This window comes from Euleptes europaea, chromosome 1, assembly GCF_029931775.1.
Source record: "Euleptes europaea isolate rEulEur1 chromosome 1, rEulEur1.hap1, whole genome shotgun sequence".
Lineage (NCBI taxonomy): Eukaryota > Metazoa > Chordata > Lepidosauria > Squamata > Sphaerodactylidae > Euleptes > Euleptes europaea.
In genome coordinates, this window is record NC_079312.1 from 82,289,178 (window position 1) to 82,307,429 (window position 18,252).

Consider the following 18,252-nt stretch of genomic DNA (forward strand, 5'->3'; position numbering starts at 1 on the left):
ATTACATCTTGCAAACAATGTTTTGTGCCGATCTTTGTCCAAATTCTAGAATACTTGACAAATTGAAAACTCTAAATCTTCATTATTAAAAAAAAAAGAATACTGAATGACATTCTAAGTTTGGATTTCATTTGCTGTCTATTCTTTGATCCCCAAGTAAAGGCCAGGGCTGTTCTGGATCCTGTTTTATGAGGTAGCTTTCTGACTCCCAGTCTTGCCTGAGCTAAGCAACACTTGTTACAGCACTGACCTCACTCCAGCAATTTCTCATGAGCTTGTAAATAGTACTGGAGGCCTGTCTGGGTTTATACAAGCGGTGACCAGCGCTGATTTCTTCTGCCACTTCTGCATTGCTCCGATTCTCATAAGGTGTTTTGCCTTCACTGAACACTTCCCACATCAACACTCCTGGAACAAAACAAGCAAAATATAATTTCTAGATAGCATGACACCATGGCAACGTTAATGTTCCTAATCCATCTTTTCCCTATAGATGTTTTCAGGTCCCATATACTTACCTGTTACCTACTGTAGAGTCATTTTTCGAATGAAAATAAGTGAGAGATTTCCTATCCCTACCAATTTCTTGATTGTCTATTTGCCTCTGCAAACATGAGAGATGGAAATATTTGTATCCAATTTATCACTAAGAAATTATTTCATCGGAATCATATGAACTCTTTGTGTCATGAGGGTTCATTTAATTCAGAAATAAGTCTCACTTTGTTCAATGGGTGTTTACTTTCAGTTGCAGCCTTACTGTTATTTCTTCACTGGAATCAAGATCTGTCTGCTAACTGGTTATGTCTAGGCAAAAAATTTTTAACATTACATTCTAAAGCTGGATCTAGATGGAAGCAAATAGTTTGGTTTTTCAATTCAAAGTTTTATTTAGTGTAGTGCAAAAAAAAATTGGTAAATTTCGGGTTTGGATTTATTGGGCCTGATTTTTTTCAGTAAACCGGAAATAAGGTTAATACCCATACCAGTAAACATCGGTATTTGGCTTATTTCCAGGTTTACCAAAAAAATTCGGGTCCATTATAGTCCATGGGGATTTTTTTCGAAGCTCCTGTGGGGGCATTTTTGGAGGTAGAGTCACCAAATTTGCAGTGTGGCTCCAAGGGACTCTCCTTAGACGGTCACCAAAGTCTGATGAACTTTGGGACAGGAGTCCAATTTTATGGGCCAGCAAAGGTGTCGCCCCCATCCTCCAGGCATTTGCGGACCGAGCTGTCCATCGATTTTCAGGTTCAGAAGTTCAGCACTTCCGAGGACTGGTGGAAAAAGCCAGTTGGCAGGCTGGTGCCTCAAAGTCTTGGGGCTCCGTATCTGGAATGCATAGCATGATGTCCATGCAAATTTGCTTCCAAACTGAGGAAAAAGGCTTAAATGCAAGAGAAATAAGGCACAGAAATCATTTTCTGGGTGGCAAATGACATCCTGTGAACAGTCCTTTATTATAATAATCAAAAATCTGATTTCAAGAGATGGTCACAGTGTGGGGAAACGAAGCCTCTACTTGGGGTGACCTTCAGTTTAACAGCAGGTTTTTTTTGGGGGGGGGGTTGATATCGGAACCAGCTGAAGTCTCGACCACGGGGGCTGTTCTGAAGGATACTGCTCATATGTGTGGGCGAGGAAGTCTCCTTCAGAAGCCTGGGGTCAGCAGCTGTAGAAGCTGACATTTTTTAGTTGGAGGGTATATCCCTCTGGATGGGACTGGGTGAGCCCCGTCTTTTAAAATGACCCAGACTAGTTGGGTCTGGCCAAGTTGTCTCTGATTATATGACCCCTACCTCAAAAGGGCCCCAACTTCAGCTTTTTTGGGAATTGACTATTCAGCTACAGGCAGATTCCCAGGTTTTGGTATTCGATCAATCCAATACCCAAATATTGCTGAAATGGCTAATTTCTGGTTTATTTTCAGTTTGGGTATATCAATATGCCCAACCCTACTTTTATTGTTTCATATGAATGGAGACAAACATCCCAACCACTAGGGATCATTTCAAAATGAGCATGCCAAATGAAAGTTTTCATTTTGGTTCTGCCAAAAGCCAATATTTTTCTCAGACAGAAATATTAATGCAATGCAAATAGTTGCCCTTTCTATAAGTCAATTTCCTATTCAATTTGGCTAAACTGTGCTGGTTCTTGGACAAGGAAACATCTTTTTAACTGGTATACTTTAAAAGCATTCATAGGACATAGTCTGCCTATGATCGAAGAATAAACTAAATTATTAAATTGTCTGTGAGATGATTGCTAATAGATTCAGGGTAGTTCACACATCCAGGATGTTTTTATCCAGGTCACAATAGAATGGATTCATAACCAACTAGAAAATGTTAAAAGGTTAAAGAAGAGGAAAGCATCAGAAGCATGAAGTTTTGATGTGACAGAGGAATCCTCTTAACCAAATAATGCTCTGAGGAACGATAATAAGTCACAGACAGTGCTGGTGTCTTCAAATATCCATCTGTCCATATGAAACATTGTCAAATATAGCATAAAATAATCTACATCCCTGAACTAATTTTCAATATGTTTGAAAGTCTTCTGATGCTAAAGGATATAACATAGGCCTTCTTACCAAGTAGGATTCCCACAGTGCATTCCTGAGAGCCTGCGCCGGGCTTAGGAGGCAATACGGCTGCGCTGCTTCCAAAGGAGGTTTTGGCTCCGCTGAAACCTCCTCCCAGCGCAAAAAATCCTAAAAGGTGGCATATATCGCCAAAAATAAAAAGGGGTGTTCCTGGGCTGGAAGGGCGGCCCCAGCCCAACGCCAGGATGCTGGGACACCCCGGGAATGCCTCCCAGGATGCTGGCATGGCCTTTGACAGCATTCAGATGCCGGCAGAAGGCTCCGTTAGAGGCATTAGAGGCCCAGACGCCGGCACGGCACCTTCCTGGCCTCCTAAGGGCACCTTCCTGGCCTCCTAAGGGCTTTCATCCTGGAGGTTCAGGAATGCGCTGCCAACCAAGCTAAGAAAGGATTTTCAGGACTGAGAAGTCTAAGCAATTGTGTGAATGAGAATTTCCTGCTTAAAGGCTCTTACCAAATGACCAGACATCAGATTTGGTGCTGTACCGGCTATAGGAGAAAACCTCTGGTGCTGACCATTTAATGGCGAATTTGGTGCCCATGGAGCTTGTATACTGGTCATCAAGGACATACCTGGAACAAACAATTGTGGTTAGTGCCACAAGCATCAAAATATTTATTGTGTCATGTTGCAAAGGTAACAAAGAAAGGCTGAAACTCAACAAGCACTGCAAGCAGAAAGTTCAAAGTTCATAATTTCATGTAGTGGATTAATTTTATACCATTGAATTTGATGACTCTTAGTATGAACTATTTGTAGTGGTAGAACAGTAATATGATGCCTTGTGTCAAGACAGAATGTTGTGGTTAAACCACAGTCAACATATTCTGTCTGGAGAAAATAAGGCTCCTTCCATCAGCCTGCCTGGCAAATTTCACCTTCTACTCTCTCTAATACTCCATCAATTCAGCCATTATTCCTCTTTGCACATTACTGTGTACACAGGTTGGGCAGATTACCGGTTCTCGTCAATTTCTCAGCACGTGGTTCCTGATTCAGATTGTAACTGTGGTGCAAATGGAGAAGGGGCTTTAGCCTTCTCACTCATGCCATTTTCCTGACCAGAAAAAGTTCCATTTTGTCCAATGTGGGCAGTGGTTTACAGTCCTCATCCCCCCCCCCCCCCGAGAATTGATAGCAATTTAATTATCTGTGGCAAGCCCACATATCTAATTTTTGCCTCTGTTCACAGAATGCACAGTGTAGGTTTTTTGTGTGTAATACTGTTCAAACTTCCAAAACTTGTTTGACCTGTAATGACCATGTAAACTATCCATGTGTGAATTATGGAAATAGATGCCTTTCTCATATCAGCTCTTAAGCTATTGTCTAGCTCTACCCACAAAGAAAGAAAAGGAGGGATTAAAAGAAATCATAGCAAGAATGGAGAAGTTATGAACTCCAGACCAAATGTTGGTTTTATCATCACAATAAGCTTGGTGTTGGATGCACTTGAAAGGAGGATCAACATAAGTGGAATTCCACCAGTGGAGTAAATGATTAGTTATGCATATGAGTTCAAATTACCGTGACATTCCAAAATCAGAGACTTTGACAACATGGCATTCTCCTACCAGACAATTCCGAGCGGCCTATGAAAACACGAGGAAAAAGAAGATTATGAATTAATAAGGCTCAGCTTTCTGGAATATTTTTTCAGTGTCCAAAAGTACAAGCTCACACACAGCCATCTGAAAATTGTCCAGAAATGCCTGTGAAAATTTACATTGGCCTCTCTGTCTTTCTCACCTAGTTTGGTTTGCTTTCAGTGACACCACATACCAAATCTGATTGGCAATGTGGTTATGCTATTCTTTTCACTGCATGATTCCTAATTCAAGAAAGCTTTGCCCTAACTCTCAATTGACTCTGCTTGTCCTCACTGATGTAATCGCATAGCCAAGCCTCATTCACTACACAAAGTCATGATTTCATCACATTCAGCATATGATCTTCAATTGGTTGTAACTGTTCCTGTATAATTAAAAAGAAGAACTAACCAGCAAGAGCGGGGGGGGGGGGGTTTCTGAAGCAGTGGCTGAAGATAGGGGGAACAATGGTACAAAACTGGATAGAAAACATATGAATATTCTCAGAATTAAAGGACAAAATTCTCCATGTTGAAATTACCTGAAAAGTTAAATTGAAAAATATTTGGTGCAGCCTTAATTGTTAGAAATCAAGAATTATCTGGGGGCATATTTCCACTTTATTCCTTCTCAGTACTTTCTAAGTCAAGAGAGACCCAGACATACCAAATCTCTATGAATGACTGAGACTTGTTCCAGATAAGCCATTCCTTCACATACATCTTGGCACATTCCCAAAAGGTCTTCCTTTGAGAAGCTCCCTCGCTGTTTCTTTAGGTAATCACACAAACAGCCATATTCCATGTACTCAAACACAAGGCACATGGGATCTTGTAGACACACACCATGTAGCTGGACTAATTTGGGATGAGACACTTTCCTGCCAATACAAAAGGATAGATCAGTGTTGGATCAGTCTTTTGCATAAACTGACATATGGGTTTACTCAGCAGGAAAGTTAAGGAAGGAGCAAGAAAATGAATGTGAAAGAAGAAAGCCAGATGTGGGATGGTGAAGGCATGACACAATGCTGTTCACCTTAGTGGAGTTTTGTGTCACTTACATCAGGACTTGGGCTTCTTCAATAAAGTCCTCCTGCGACATTGCTCCTGTACGGATGGTCTTTATGGCCACCTTCATCTGCTGAAGCCAGCAGCCAAGATGAACTACCCCAAATTCACCTACACCAATTTCCTGCTCAAAAGTCAGTTCCTGAGGGTTTATCATCCATTTTCCTAGGAAGGGGAAGCAGAAAACACTTTAAATCCTGACTACTGCTTTTAGAAAGGAAAAAAAGAAAAGAAAAGAATACAGCAGTGGGCTTATCTATAGTTACCAATAGTTGCAATGAATGTTCAGGATCTTGAATGGTTTTACTTCTTTAGTTATTTAATCTTTTTACTAATAAGAATGTAGTTAGCTTCAGAGAGTATTTCAGCACTTTGCTTTTGGAGGTCCTAGCATAATACTAATGTTTAAGAGGTCCCCAATCTTTCAAGTTGTTATCCCTTTGGAAATGTTGGGATATAACATGTTTTGAGATTAGATTTATGTTAGTTCTCTGAAACTACTTCCTATTTCTTGAGTTGGTTACACCAATGGTGTGGGGTTTCAAAAGGACTTCTTCAGGGTGTGGAAAGGAATTTTCCTGGGGTCAGATTATCTAGCTGGCTTTGCTTATAATATTGACTATTGAAGTGCAATCCCAAACAGTTGTATCCTTCTAAGCCCATTGACTTGAATTGATTTAGAATGCTGTAACTCAGTTTACGACTACATTGTCAGACTCTAAAGTTGTTTATGGAACACAAAACAAGGTACAGGGTGACCTGTGAATGACTGGATGCAGGTGTAGACTTTTTGATCTCTTCCAGTTCTATGATTCTGTCCTGCTGTCTTAACAACAGTATTCATTTGTTTTTAAGACTGCACCATAAACCTCCATAGGGACAGATCCGTGTAAAGAATGATTTAATTACTCCACAATCCCTTAGACTATATGACTTATTCTTCTGTATGAGATGTACTTGAATAATAAGTACAGCTAAATCTATCTAGAGCCCCGTGGCACAGAGTGGTAAACTGCAGTACTACAGTCCAAACTCTTCTCACGACCTGAGTTCAATCCCAACGGAAGTTGGTTTCAGGTAGCCGGCTCAAGGTTGACTCAGCCTTTCATTCTTCCGAGGTTGGTAAAATGAGTACCCAGCTTGCCTTGGGGTAAAGGGAAGATGACTGGGGAAGGCACGGGCAAACCACCCCATAAACAAAGTCTGCCTAGGAAACGTTGGGATGTGACATCACCCTATGGGTCAGGAATGACCCAGTGCTTGCCTTTTTTTTTCTTTACCTTTTTTTCTTTACCTTTTTTTGCCTTTTTTTCTTTACCTTTTTTAAAAAAAATCTATCTAATCATGACTTACCATAGCTTAGACCAGCAGTGACAGGGGCTTTTTCTCTCCAGGAGCAAACAGCATACCGCAAACGAGTTACAAGACCTGTATTACCAAGATAAATAAAAGATGGAGTGAGGGAAAGAGGTGGCAGGGAGAACTGAAGGAATAAATATTAGGTAGGGGCACAGTCTATGGTAGAGGAAGCCAAGGGAACACGAAGACATTGCCGCCTATTGAAGCCACATTTCATACAGTGATTTGAAATAACCAGCCATATTTTGGCAGTGTCAAATACAGCAGAGTTTTCATTACCAACCTATCAGTTAGAACTGGGCTTCTACTCCTATGCATTCCAAAGGGGGGCGATGAATCTCCAAGTTGATGTAAACCCATGTAAGCAGCATGCTAATATTCCTGAAATTCTTCCTATTTAAACATATGCGATCTTCCCTGAAACATTCAGGTAGTAAGGATTTATGCTGCACTTTATGGAGCCTTTCTATTCAGCCTAGTGTATCATCTAACATTATTTTACCTGATAATGTAAGGACTACCATATTTTTTCTGCTTGTTCCAACCTTATAGAGACCCACAATGCTGAGGAGGGGTCTGATAAACTGTGAACAAAGCAAAATATATTTTCTTAAAGCATATATTTTCTCTCCACACCCATCTTCTTCTTGTTGATTCACTTCACATGCAGCCGGATGAAGAGTTCCAGGGAACTTGAAGCCTTGCATTCACTATTTTGTGATATTTTGGTTAGCCCTAATAAAACAATATTGCATTACTGTTGTTCTTGGATATCTGATCTACGTAACCTTAAATGACACAATATGGAGCACATGTAGTAAAGAAACTAATGGCGATTGCAGGCAATCATTCATATATAGTTTTAAAGGAAGCACCTCTTTCACAGAGAGAATTTCAGCTAAACTTCTTCAGATTATATTTCATGATTCTTCAGGCTTCTAAAAAGTACTGTCCATTTTTATAGTAGCCAAGTAAGCAATAAGGATAAATTTTAATTGGCTATTTATTTTGGGACACTTTTATTTTTGAAGAAATGTTGAGTCCTTGCAAATATGTCCCCCGCCCCTCTATTTTCTTAACCTTTCCTGCTTCTACTTACCTCCTGCATTGTGGTGGTGATAGTTGATCATTTCTGGGATAGAGTCAAAGACATACTTCTCTGCCAGATAGTACCTCTTGGGGCTGTCACATGTCTCTTTGATGTGATAATGCTTTATAACTGGGTTGTTCTCATTGCTAAAAAATAAAAAAAAACTTTCACATTTGTGTAGAGACAGCTAAAGTTCAAGGTAAGGCAGAGGAACAAATCACTACTAATCAACAAAATTTGGGGCACAGACTGGAGGTATGTTATAAATCATACATCTGAAACCAATGAAGCAACATTAATGGCCTCCACAGCCTCTATCTACCTGAAGCATAATAAAAACCATTTTACTCTCTTCTGCTATTTCTGTTAGAATACATATCACCATTGATACCTTTTCAAAAGCATGGTGTCCCTTCACTTTTCCCCTCTTCTTCATCTTACCTCAGCTCAGCATGAGAGGCTCAATCTTACCCTAGCTCCAGGAAGGGAGGCAACATTGTTGTAAGAATTAGGGATGCCCCCCATTCATTTTCATAATAGAAATGAATTGCGGGGGGTGGGGAGAGAAACCCAAAACAAATGAGAAACCAATGAACAACTTCATTAATTTTGTTTCCCATTCATTTTTGTTTCTATTACAATACAAAGCAGTGCAATGAAGGTACTTTGCTTTGAGTACATTGGCTGGCACATCAGAAAAGTTACAAGAGTGAGAGTGGAAAGCTCTCCAGTCTGCAGCAACAACATTGTGACTAAAATAGGCATCCTTTGTCTTATTTCACTGAAAACTGGCAGGCCTGATGTAGCAGCAGAATGCCTGAAAACTGCATGTGATTAGGGTGTAAAACAGGAATGTTATAGGCAGGAGAAGACTGGCTGGTTTCCTATTAAAACGAATGGGAAACTGAAATGAATGGGAACAAACTAGTGACAAAAAACCACACTAATGAAATATGGATGAAAATCCAAATAAATGGGATGAAAATGAAAAAGGAGACACAATTTTTTCTTTCAAGTACACCCCTAGTTATAACCATGTTGGGAGTCATGACCTCATGATCTCAGGGACCCTATATTACCAGAATGGTATGGCATGGAATGGTATTGCTGCTGCAGCTCCCACACCACTGATGTAAAAATAAACCCTCTGCAGAATGACATTGGAATGTGACTGGCTTCCGTGACTACCACCAATATTGCTCCCCTACCCGTAATCATTCATACGTTTCTTATGTCATGAAATATTTTATTGCTGCATCAGGCCATTTAATCAAAATGATTTTCAAAACAGGCATCTTTTTTATGTTGAGAGTTAAACAGAAATGAAAGTGAAAAATAACAAGCCTGTGGAAATGAGTCAATTTGGCTGGATGCTGACGTTCTTCTAGAAAACATCCATGGAAAAATGCAGGATCTCCATCCATGGGAAAAGAACTCACAATGCATTTTCATATACATGTACATCTTGGCCTTTAGACTTTCAGCCCAGTCATAAACATATGTATTTAGATATAAGTAGCTGCTGAGTAGTTATGCCTTCAGTTAAAGCCCAAATAAAAATTATGCGAATTTTGTTCAATCAAATTTGCAAATATGTATCAACAAACCTATTTTGTCCAATATGCCATAGAAAAAAAATTAAAGGTTTGCAAATGAAACCTCATCTTGCAGCAACATTTTTGCTTTCCTTATGCTGAAAATGAATCCGTTAAAATAGACATGTATGTTGACAAGTCATCTACATGTTTTGGAGCAGAGCAAAGGAATTTTCTGTGGTTTGGATCCAAGTTTGCAGTGAATAAAAGAGGATTTCCATTCATCCAAGAAGAAGAGGCAATTTCCAACAATCCCCTCAACCTACTACAGACCCCAAACTGTGGACAAAGCTGCTCCTGCATTCCAAGTTGGTCCCCCCAAAAAAAACTCATTTGATGCAACACAGTATGACAAGGGAAGCAAAAAATATTTGCCTTATGAGCAGAGCTCAGTTCATGATTCATTGGCTATTAAGTATAACATAACATTAAGGTATCTTCTTGAAAATATCATCAAATAACTGACTCAACACCAAGTTTGGAGTTACCTCAGAGCTTTTGTGAAGACAGAGACTGTGTACGTGCCCGGGTGCCTTGAGTCTCTCACCATAAAGGCTCCTTCCTTAGCCTGAAAACAGAAAGTAAAGGTCTCTCTCAGAATAAATGCAATGATAATGTAGCTTTGTGTCTACAGAGTATTTTAAAGTATAAAATATCTTCACATCCATGTGGTGAATGTTGTAGAGCAGGGGTGGGGAACCTTTTTTCCACCAAGGGCCATTTGGATATTTATAGGATTATTTGCGGGCCATTCACCACTTCTGCCCCCAGCCCTCTTGTAGTACAGAGGGAATACGTTTCTCCATGGCCCGGGTGGGAAAGGGTTAACACAGTTTCTTGGGCGGTCCTAGCAGCTACATAGCTAACAACTCTTCTGTAAGGGGGGAAAAGGTTCCTTTTCTTGGCAAAACAAACTCACATCCGCCTTGAATAGAGGCTATTCTTGTCCTCGGGAGGGGGTGGATCGCCAGTCTTAAATCCTTCTGAGCTAGAGATCTGCCAGGACCCATGAAGGGCCAGACCAAATGACTTGGCGGGCCTTATACGGCCCCCGGGCCTGACGTTCCCCACCCCTATTGTAGAGTGAGCCATGAGTTACAATACAAACTATTCTTTATAAGAGGAAGAAGCTCAAGACAGAGGTACTAATCTCAGAAGGAAGGAAAAGATCCACTCTTTAAAATACTTTCCTTGCATTAAACACTCAATTTCTCTCTGACCTGGACAAGTAATGAATTCTCACATCTGGATACTGGCTTTTCTCTAAGGAACTAAGGAGAGCATACATGACGTTTTCTCCCCGATTCATCCTCTCAACAACCCTGTGAGGTTGTTTAGGATACAAGTTAGTTACTAGCCCAGTGACCTTCATGGCGAAGCAGGGATCTGAATCCTACTTTTCTAGGTGGTGCAAGTCAAGCACTCTTTGCCTCATTGGAATAGTCAGGTTCAAATTTACCACTCAGCCATGAAAGCCTATCAGCTGACCATAGGCCCATCACACTCTCCCAGCCTAACTTACTCTTACACGTAGGGTTGCCAACTTTTAGGTACTAGCTAAAGATCTCCTGCTATTACAACTGATCTCCAGGCGACAGAGACCAGTTCCCCTGGAGAAAATGGCCGCTTTGGCACTTGGACTCTATGGCATTGAAGTCCCTCCCCTCCCCAAAGCCCGCCCTCCTCAGGCTTCACCCCAAAATCCTCCCACCGGTGGCGAAGAGGGACCTGGCAACCCTACTCACACTGTTGTTATTGTGAGGTTTAAGTGGAGGAGGGGGGAACAATGTGAAAAGCTTCTTTGGGTCCTCAATCAGGGAGAAAAGTAGGATAGAAATAATAATTAAACAAATAGTATGGACCAAATGTCACCTTTTCTCTAGATGTCCCAAAATAATATTTTAAACCTTTGTAAAAAGCACACTCAAAATCCAACCCATCCAGCTTGTAGTGTCAGCTTTTCCCCTTAGGTTGTTCCCCTATATTCTTAACTTGCCAATTTAAAACAAGGTGCATTTAAAGGTTTTGTTTTTTTTTAATATGTGAAGTTGGTAGCATCAGTTCTCACTTGACCACATGAGGTAGCCAGCCATCAGCTGTTACTAGGGTTGCCAACCTCCAGGTACTAGCTGCAGATCTCCTGCTATTACAACTGATCTCCAGCTGATAGAGATCAGTTCACCTGGCGAAAATGGCCACTTTGGCAATTGGACTCTATGTCCCTCCCCTGCCCAAATCCCACCCTCATCAGACTCTGCCCCAAAAACCTCCCGCCATTGGCAAAGAGGGTCCTGGCAATCCTAGCTGCTACTGCTGCATGCTCAGAATCATGGATCAGTGTGCCATACACATGGCATGAGGTATAAAAAAGTGTCATATGTTTGCCTAGGCAACATTGTGCCTTCCTCTGTACCACAATTCCCAAGAGGTGGTATTAAAGCATTAATGTGCCAAGTATTTGTCGTCTGATTTAGAACAATGCAGAAACTGATTAAAATGTAATTCTTTGAATGTTCAAGATCAAAATCTGCAATTAAATTACAATTCAAGTGAAGAAGAGTTTGCACATTATTACTGGAAATTTTTGTGGAAGCTGAATTAAAATTATCATTAAAACTTGGGAAGTATCGTGCCTTTTATGGCACTCTGCTATTCAGAGAGACAATCCATATATTAAGGAGAATAATAGAGCTATAGCACAGGGTTTGTGGGGCACGTATGTTGGCCAGTGTAGGCTCCCTGACAAATTTTATGTCTATGATACAGGCTTTTACAAACATATTGGTAAATGCAAAGAAAAATCAGTACAGCCTTCTATTAAAGTTAAACTATGACTTGTATTCCTAGGCAAAGCAAAGACAAATGTATTGGCCTTGTGACTATGTACCTAAGATTTAAGCAGTTCTTAAATCTTAGGTACATAGTCATAAGGCCAATACATTTGTCTTTGCTTTGCCTAGGAATACAAGATGATATTACCACATAGTTAATAGAATAACTGGGTCAACTAGATGAGAGACACTTGCAACCGGATCTCCTGAAAGCAGCCACAGATAAAGGGCCATAGCCCTGATATAACTCCACCTCATATTGTTTCTAGTATAGACATTAGCCAACCAAGTGACTATTAGCCAAGCACCTGTTTGTAAGGATAAAATATAATTCCTAGAAGGGCTAATAGCCATTAGAAGTGGGGGTGGGAGGGAGAGATATCAATCCAGGAAATGGCACAGAGGAAAGAATTAAACCCTAGGAGCCCTCACTGCTCTTTGAAACTCAGATTCTCTTGCACCGCAGACAGTAGGATTGCCAGGTCCCTCTTTACCACCGACGGGAAGTTTTTGGGGTGGAGCCTGAGGAGGGCAGGGTTTGGGGAGGGGAAGGACTTCAATGCCATAGAGTCCAATGGCCAACAGGGCCATTTTTTCCAGGTGAACGGATCTCTATCAGCTGGAGATTAGCTGTAATAGTGGGAGATCTCCAACTTGTACCTGGAGGTTTGGAAATCAAATAAAGAACACTTATAGCATAAGCATGCTGTTAAGCCCAAAGTACACGAAAGTCAAAGTAATGTTATGCAACAATTTATAACAAGTTCTCACAAACTTCCAACTGAATAATATTGTACACATTTATAAACTTTTAACAATATTCATATAGCATGTAGCTACATAAGAATAGATTCATACATGTATGCAGTGTGCTGAATAGTTCCAAACTGAGTATAATTCCACACATTCACAAACCTTTTGCCAATATTCATATAGCATGTAGCTACATGAAGAGTAAGTTCTTATACACAATAAGTGTGCTGAATGAAATATTCTTGATGCGAATATATAATTATGTATAGTCCACAGGAGGTTGGCAACCCTAGCAGACAGTTCCCTCCTTAGAGGCTTTGCAGTATCAGCTGAAGTTTTTTTTTTTTTATTCAAGGAGATTAAAAAAAAGTTATTAACAGTTATTGTTTGTCATTACTGTAAGCTGCTTTCAGTATTTATTTTTTAAATAAAAGGCAAGGTACCAGTGTTCTAATAACTAAATACATCCCACTGCCATGAACAAGGCCACAGTGAACAGAGATACCAGGTTAGAGTAAATGGGAATTTTGATGATGTGTTTTGAGGTGAGCTGTGATGAGGTACCGTAAATACTAAGCAGTGAAATAATCAGGAGATTACGGTAACTTTAATTTTGAGAACAGCTTTTCCAGTTATCAGTCCCTTCCTACAACATCAATATAATCCTAAACAAGTCTACTCAGAATCTTCTGCAGGTAAATTCAGTGGGGCTTATTCCAGGAAAGTGTTCTTAGGATAGCACTGCATATCATTAAGCTACATTTTCCCACACGCCCAGAGTACATGACATAGCAAATATTGTGTCCATGTAAGTTAGAAGACATCTTTCATCTTACCTCTTCCCTGAGTAGTGCTTCAGCCCTGGTTCGGCTGATATTCTTGTTGTACCATCTGCAATGATACCAAAAGTCTTGGCGCGTGAGCATGGTTTTTATACTTACTGAGGTTTTATTTATTATTTCAGAGAATGTATAGCCTGTTTTTTCTACTCATTAAAAGTCTCCAAGGCAGCAAACAATAAAAGAAAAAGAAATCAAATGTGAAGCAATAGATGAAAACAAGAACAAGGAGCAGGTGCTATCAAATAAGCCAGACACACACAAAAAAAATCAGGGGATAGTTAGCAGGCACACAAAAAGCCTTAGAGGATAAAAGACCTGAACCTGATTCCAAAATTGGAGCAATGCAGGTGCTTTATGAATCTGTCTAGGGAGGATATTCGACAAATGGGGCTCAACCTACTGAAAAAGCCCATTCTCCAGTCGTCGCACATCTGATCCTTAAAAAGTTACCACACACTTTTTTATTCAAGGCTTATTACCTGTTTAGTATTTCAAGGGACATTTAAAAACCTTTGTTTTAAAAATTGCGTTCACTTTCAAGAAAAGATGTGTTATAACAGAAAGAACTGCTATTCATTATGAGGAAACTGTATGACTCTGAACACACACATTCACAGGAAAATTGTTGTATAGTACCTAGTGATGTATGGAAATACTACCATTAATTAGGGTTGCTAGGTCCCCCTTTGCCACCGGCGGGAGATTTTTGGGGTGGAGCCTGAGGAGGGTGGGGTTTGGGGAGGGGAGGGACTTCAATGCTGTAGAGTCCAATTGCCAAAGCAGCCAATTTCTCCATGTGAACTGATCTCTGTCGGCTGGAGATCAATTGTAATAGCAGGAGATCTCCAGCTAGTACGTGGAGGTTGGCAACCCTACCATTAACACTGCTATTCAGTGTGACATCACTAGGCCTCAGCTGTGCCATTACTGGAGTCAACCAGAGTGTGACTCAGGGTGTGAGGTTAGGGGACCTGGCAACGCTAACCCCCAGTGTATTCTTATTCCTCCCCACCATAAAATTTATGGCTACAGGCCTGATTAGATTCATAATTATTAATTTATTCCCTCTCTCCTAAAATCCATTTCATCCTCCATTTGTACAAAAGCTGCTTAATTCAACGACACCGCATTAAGCACCAAGTCGTCCATGGTGTAGTATAGAAACTAAAGAAAAAATAATAATCTTACTCATATAGTTGCAGATTTTCTAGTGATTTTTCCACCACATAGCTGCTTGGTACGTATCCTTCATGCCTTTTCAAAAATAATATATTTTGATATTAGTTTATTAAAAACTCAAGCACTTTTTAAGCAAAAGTAGACATGGTTAAAAATTGTCTATAATATACTTTCTCTACAAGTAGCTATACTATATGTGCCTTACGATGGATTCATATTTCTTTTTATATAATAGGTACAACTTATTCTTGATTTTAACACCAAAGATCAGTAGTTGTATTGGCAAAATAATGATGATGATAATGATGAACTATTCTCCTGTACCACTTCTGATCATTTTAACTTATAATTTTAAGATTCCTTCTGACAGTCACGGCTGGAGAGGACAAATGCATCAGCTGTACAAATGCTAATATAGAAAATGTATATCTTTCCCATCACACTATCAAGAATGTTTTCATCATGCTTGAACTCCATTCTCTACAGGCAAGGAATATAAATTAATTATGATTGCTCCATTATTGAGATTTGGCTGTTATACAGTTTGAACAAGTGGATTATGGGCCATACTGCAGTATCTATAATAAAGATGAATTACACCATAGCCCAGGAATGGTCCTGGAAGAGGCACAGCCAAGCAAAATGAGTACGAGCTACTAAGTTGGAGGAAACATACCAGCATCGGGCTTCCAATATATCTTTTAATATACCAGCATCTGGATTCCAATATGTCTATATATTCAAAATTAAAAGCAGAGAGGATGCTCAAAGATATTGGGTGAAACTTTTTAAAGGATACTTACCCATTCTTATCCTGAACCAACCACCAGTGATCCTCAGAACTGTCAATAACATAATATTCTTCATTACACTGTAATGTCAGTTCCTGGGGATTCTGAGCTTGGTAGTCATAAATAGCTATTACTAAAGATTCCTTGGAGTTTAGAAGTAATCTCTGTACAAAAGACCAAATAAAATAATCAGACACATTAAACAGGGCTAGCATGTGGTATAATAGAATGAGAGCTTTTATGCATGGGTTTTTTCTCCCATTGGTTCTGGCCCCACACTGCTTCGGTTGATCCCCTGATATCTGCATACATTTTTGTGCCTTTAGTTTTCGCTTTGTTTCTTTCTCCCCCCCCCCCCCCGCCCCCAGTTTTTTACTGGTTCTTGTGTAACCACTTTTACTCCAATTTTTTTTCTGGAAGTTGTTTTTGAGTCGTCTTTTTCCTTGCGCACAATGTTTCCATCGATTTTCTTTGTCTTGTCCATTCCCACCCACCTCCAGCTAGGCTCAATTATATTCCAGTAAAGAATTTACTATATATAACTCTTAACCTCCACTAGTTTCAGGTTCTCCTCTGAAAAGCCTCCTGAAAACCTGAAACCCATGGAGGTTGAGAGTCTTTCAAATTGGAGAGGTGATTTCACCCGTGAAAATTTGAAAACTCTGGGCAAGTATACCTTTATACAATCATAAAATAAAAAACAGCGGAGGAAGCCTTTTCAGCAAAATGAACACTGATCCACAGGTGGCGTCCGGTTTTGGGCAACGCCTTTGTTTTCTGTCATCTTCTTACACCAGGAGGGAGACGAGACTAGATGAACATCAGGCATTCCCTGCCCCCACTATTGACTTCTTCAGTGGACTTTTCCGTCTCCCAGCCTCTTGGTTCGCTGCCCCTTGGAAGGGAGCAACTTGTTGTCAAGAGACTTTCCATTTGGATTCAAAGATTTATGTGTTTTTCTCATGAGGAATATGTTCATCGTCATTGAAATGTATATAAGTTTGTGTTTATGCTTATAGGCTAGTTTCTTGATAGAATTAGGATATTTAGCAATAGGCTATAGGATTTAGGTTATAGTCACTTTGTATAGTAATTGTTGTTCATTAAATATAGTAAATTCTTTACTGCAATATAATTGAGCCTGCATGCTGGTTTCTGTTTGTAACACTGTTATTTCAGGATAGGTATTTTTTGTCATTAAACCTCCAGGTACTAGTTGCAGATCTCCTGTCATTACAACTGATCTCCAGCCGATAGAGATCAGTTCACCTGGAGAAAAAGGCCACTTTGGCAATTGGACTCTATGGCATTGAAGTCCCTCCCCAAATCCTGCCTTTCTCAGGCCCTGCCCCAAAAATCTCCAGGTATTTCCCAACCCGGAACTTGCAACCCTACCTCCAGCCCACTTTTCGATAACTAGACTATGGTAGTCAAACCCTCCTTCTCTTCCCCTCCACCCTGGAGACAACTGGTTTCATTTTCTTTTTTAAAAAATGGCACTAAAATATCCATATATCTCTAAAGTATTGTAATGAGTTATGCACTGAAGGCACTCAGTTCATTTTGGAGTGCAAAATCTAACATGAAGTTTCAGGAAAGTTGCAACCCTCCTGTTTTGTATACCTGTACATGACCTATTTTCCTGTGCTCACCTGATTATCATCTGGAATTGGAGGAAGTGGTTTCTTAGAGGCTGAAAGAAAAGAGGAGGGAAGTCACATGTCTAGGCCAAAACAGAAAGAATTTGGGGAGCAATGAGCTCCCTCTCCCATAATACTAGAACATGGGGTCATCTGCTAAAGCTGGAGGGTGAGCGATTCAAAACAGATAAAAGGAAGTATTTTTTCACACAATGCATAGTTAAATTGTGGAACTCCCTGCCCCAGGATGTGGTGATGGCTGCCAGCTTGGAGGGCTTTAAGAGGGGAGTGGACATGTTCATGGAGGAAAGGGGTATTCATGGCTATTAGTTGGAATGGATGCTGCTCATGCTGCATACCTGTTCTCTCTAGTATCAGAGGAGCATGCCTATTATTTTGGGTGCAGTGGAACACAGGCAGGATGGTGCTGCTGCACTTGTCTTGTTTGTGGCTTCCTAGAGGCACCTGGTTGGCCACCGTGTGAACAGACTGCTGGACTTGATGGGCCTTGGTCTGATCCAGCAGGGCCTTTCTTATGTTCTTAGTGGTTCAGTTATTATCAGACTAGAAATCTGGGTGGGTTCAACTAACCACATGGTGGCTCTGTTCTCATTGAGAGCTGGTTGCTGTAGTCTCTGGTTATGCAAGAAACCGTTATAATCCATCTTCATCAGACCAGATATTGGGGGTAACAGGATGGAAGTGTGAAAGGCAGGCTTGAGATAAATATCATTATCAGCGAGTACAGACAACCACTCTTCATGTGATTAGCTCTCCTATACATCAAATACTCACTTGGGTCCATTCCAAATAAGTCTGCAAATTCTCTTCATAAAACTCATTTTTTTCACACGTTCTAATTTACAAATATTTAGGTCATTTCCCCAGCTGGGTGATTTTGAAC

At 40.3% G+C, this 18,252-nt stretch overlaps 1 protein-coding gene across 2 annotated transcripts in view; it reads right to left on the minus strand.

Annotated features, from left to right (window-relative positions):
- The window catches only part of ITK (IL2 inducible T cell kinase), a 41,842-nt gene that overhangs the window by 3,403 nt on the left and 20,187 nt on the right, over positions 1–18,252 (minus strand). Inside the window, exons 5-16 of one of the 2 annotated variants that reach the window (XM_056857322.1) lie at positions 17,361–17,401; positions 15,721–15,872; positions 14,927–14,992; positions 13,733–13,787; positions 9,801–9,880; positions 7,727–7,863; positions 6,622–6,696; positions 5,262–5,433; positions 4,865–5,078; positions 4,137–4,201; positions 3,063–3,181; positions 251–408 (exon numbers count right to left, since the gene is read on the minus strand). In XM_056857322.1, coding sequence (XP_056713300.1) covers positions 251–408; positions 3,063–3,181; positions 4,137–4,201; positions 4,865–5,078; positions 5,262–5,433; positions 6,622–6,696; positions 7,727–7,863; positions 9,801–9,880; positions 13,733–13,787; positions 14,927–14,992; positions 15,721–15,872; positions 17,361–17,401 — 1,334 coding nt within the window. Of the gene's footprint in view, positions 1–250; positions 409–3,062; positions 3,182–4,136; positions 4,202–4,864; positions 5,079–5,261; positions 5,434–6,621; positions 6,697–7,726; positions 7,882–9,800; positions 9,881–13,732; positions 13,788–14,926; positions 14,993–15,720; positions 15,873–17,360; positions 17,402–18,252 lie in introns of both variants that reach the window. The other variant, XM_056857331.1, reaches the window with a different exon arrangement.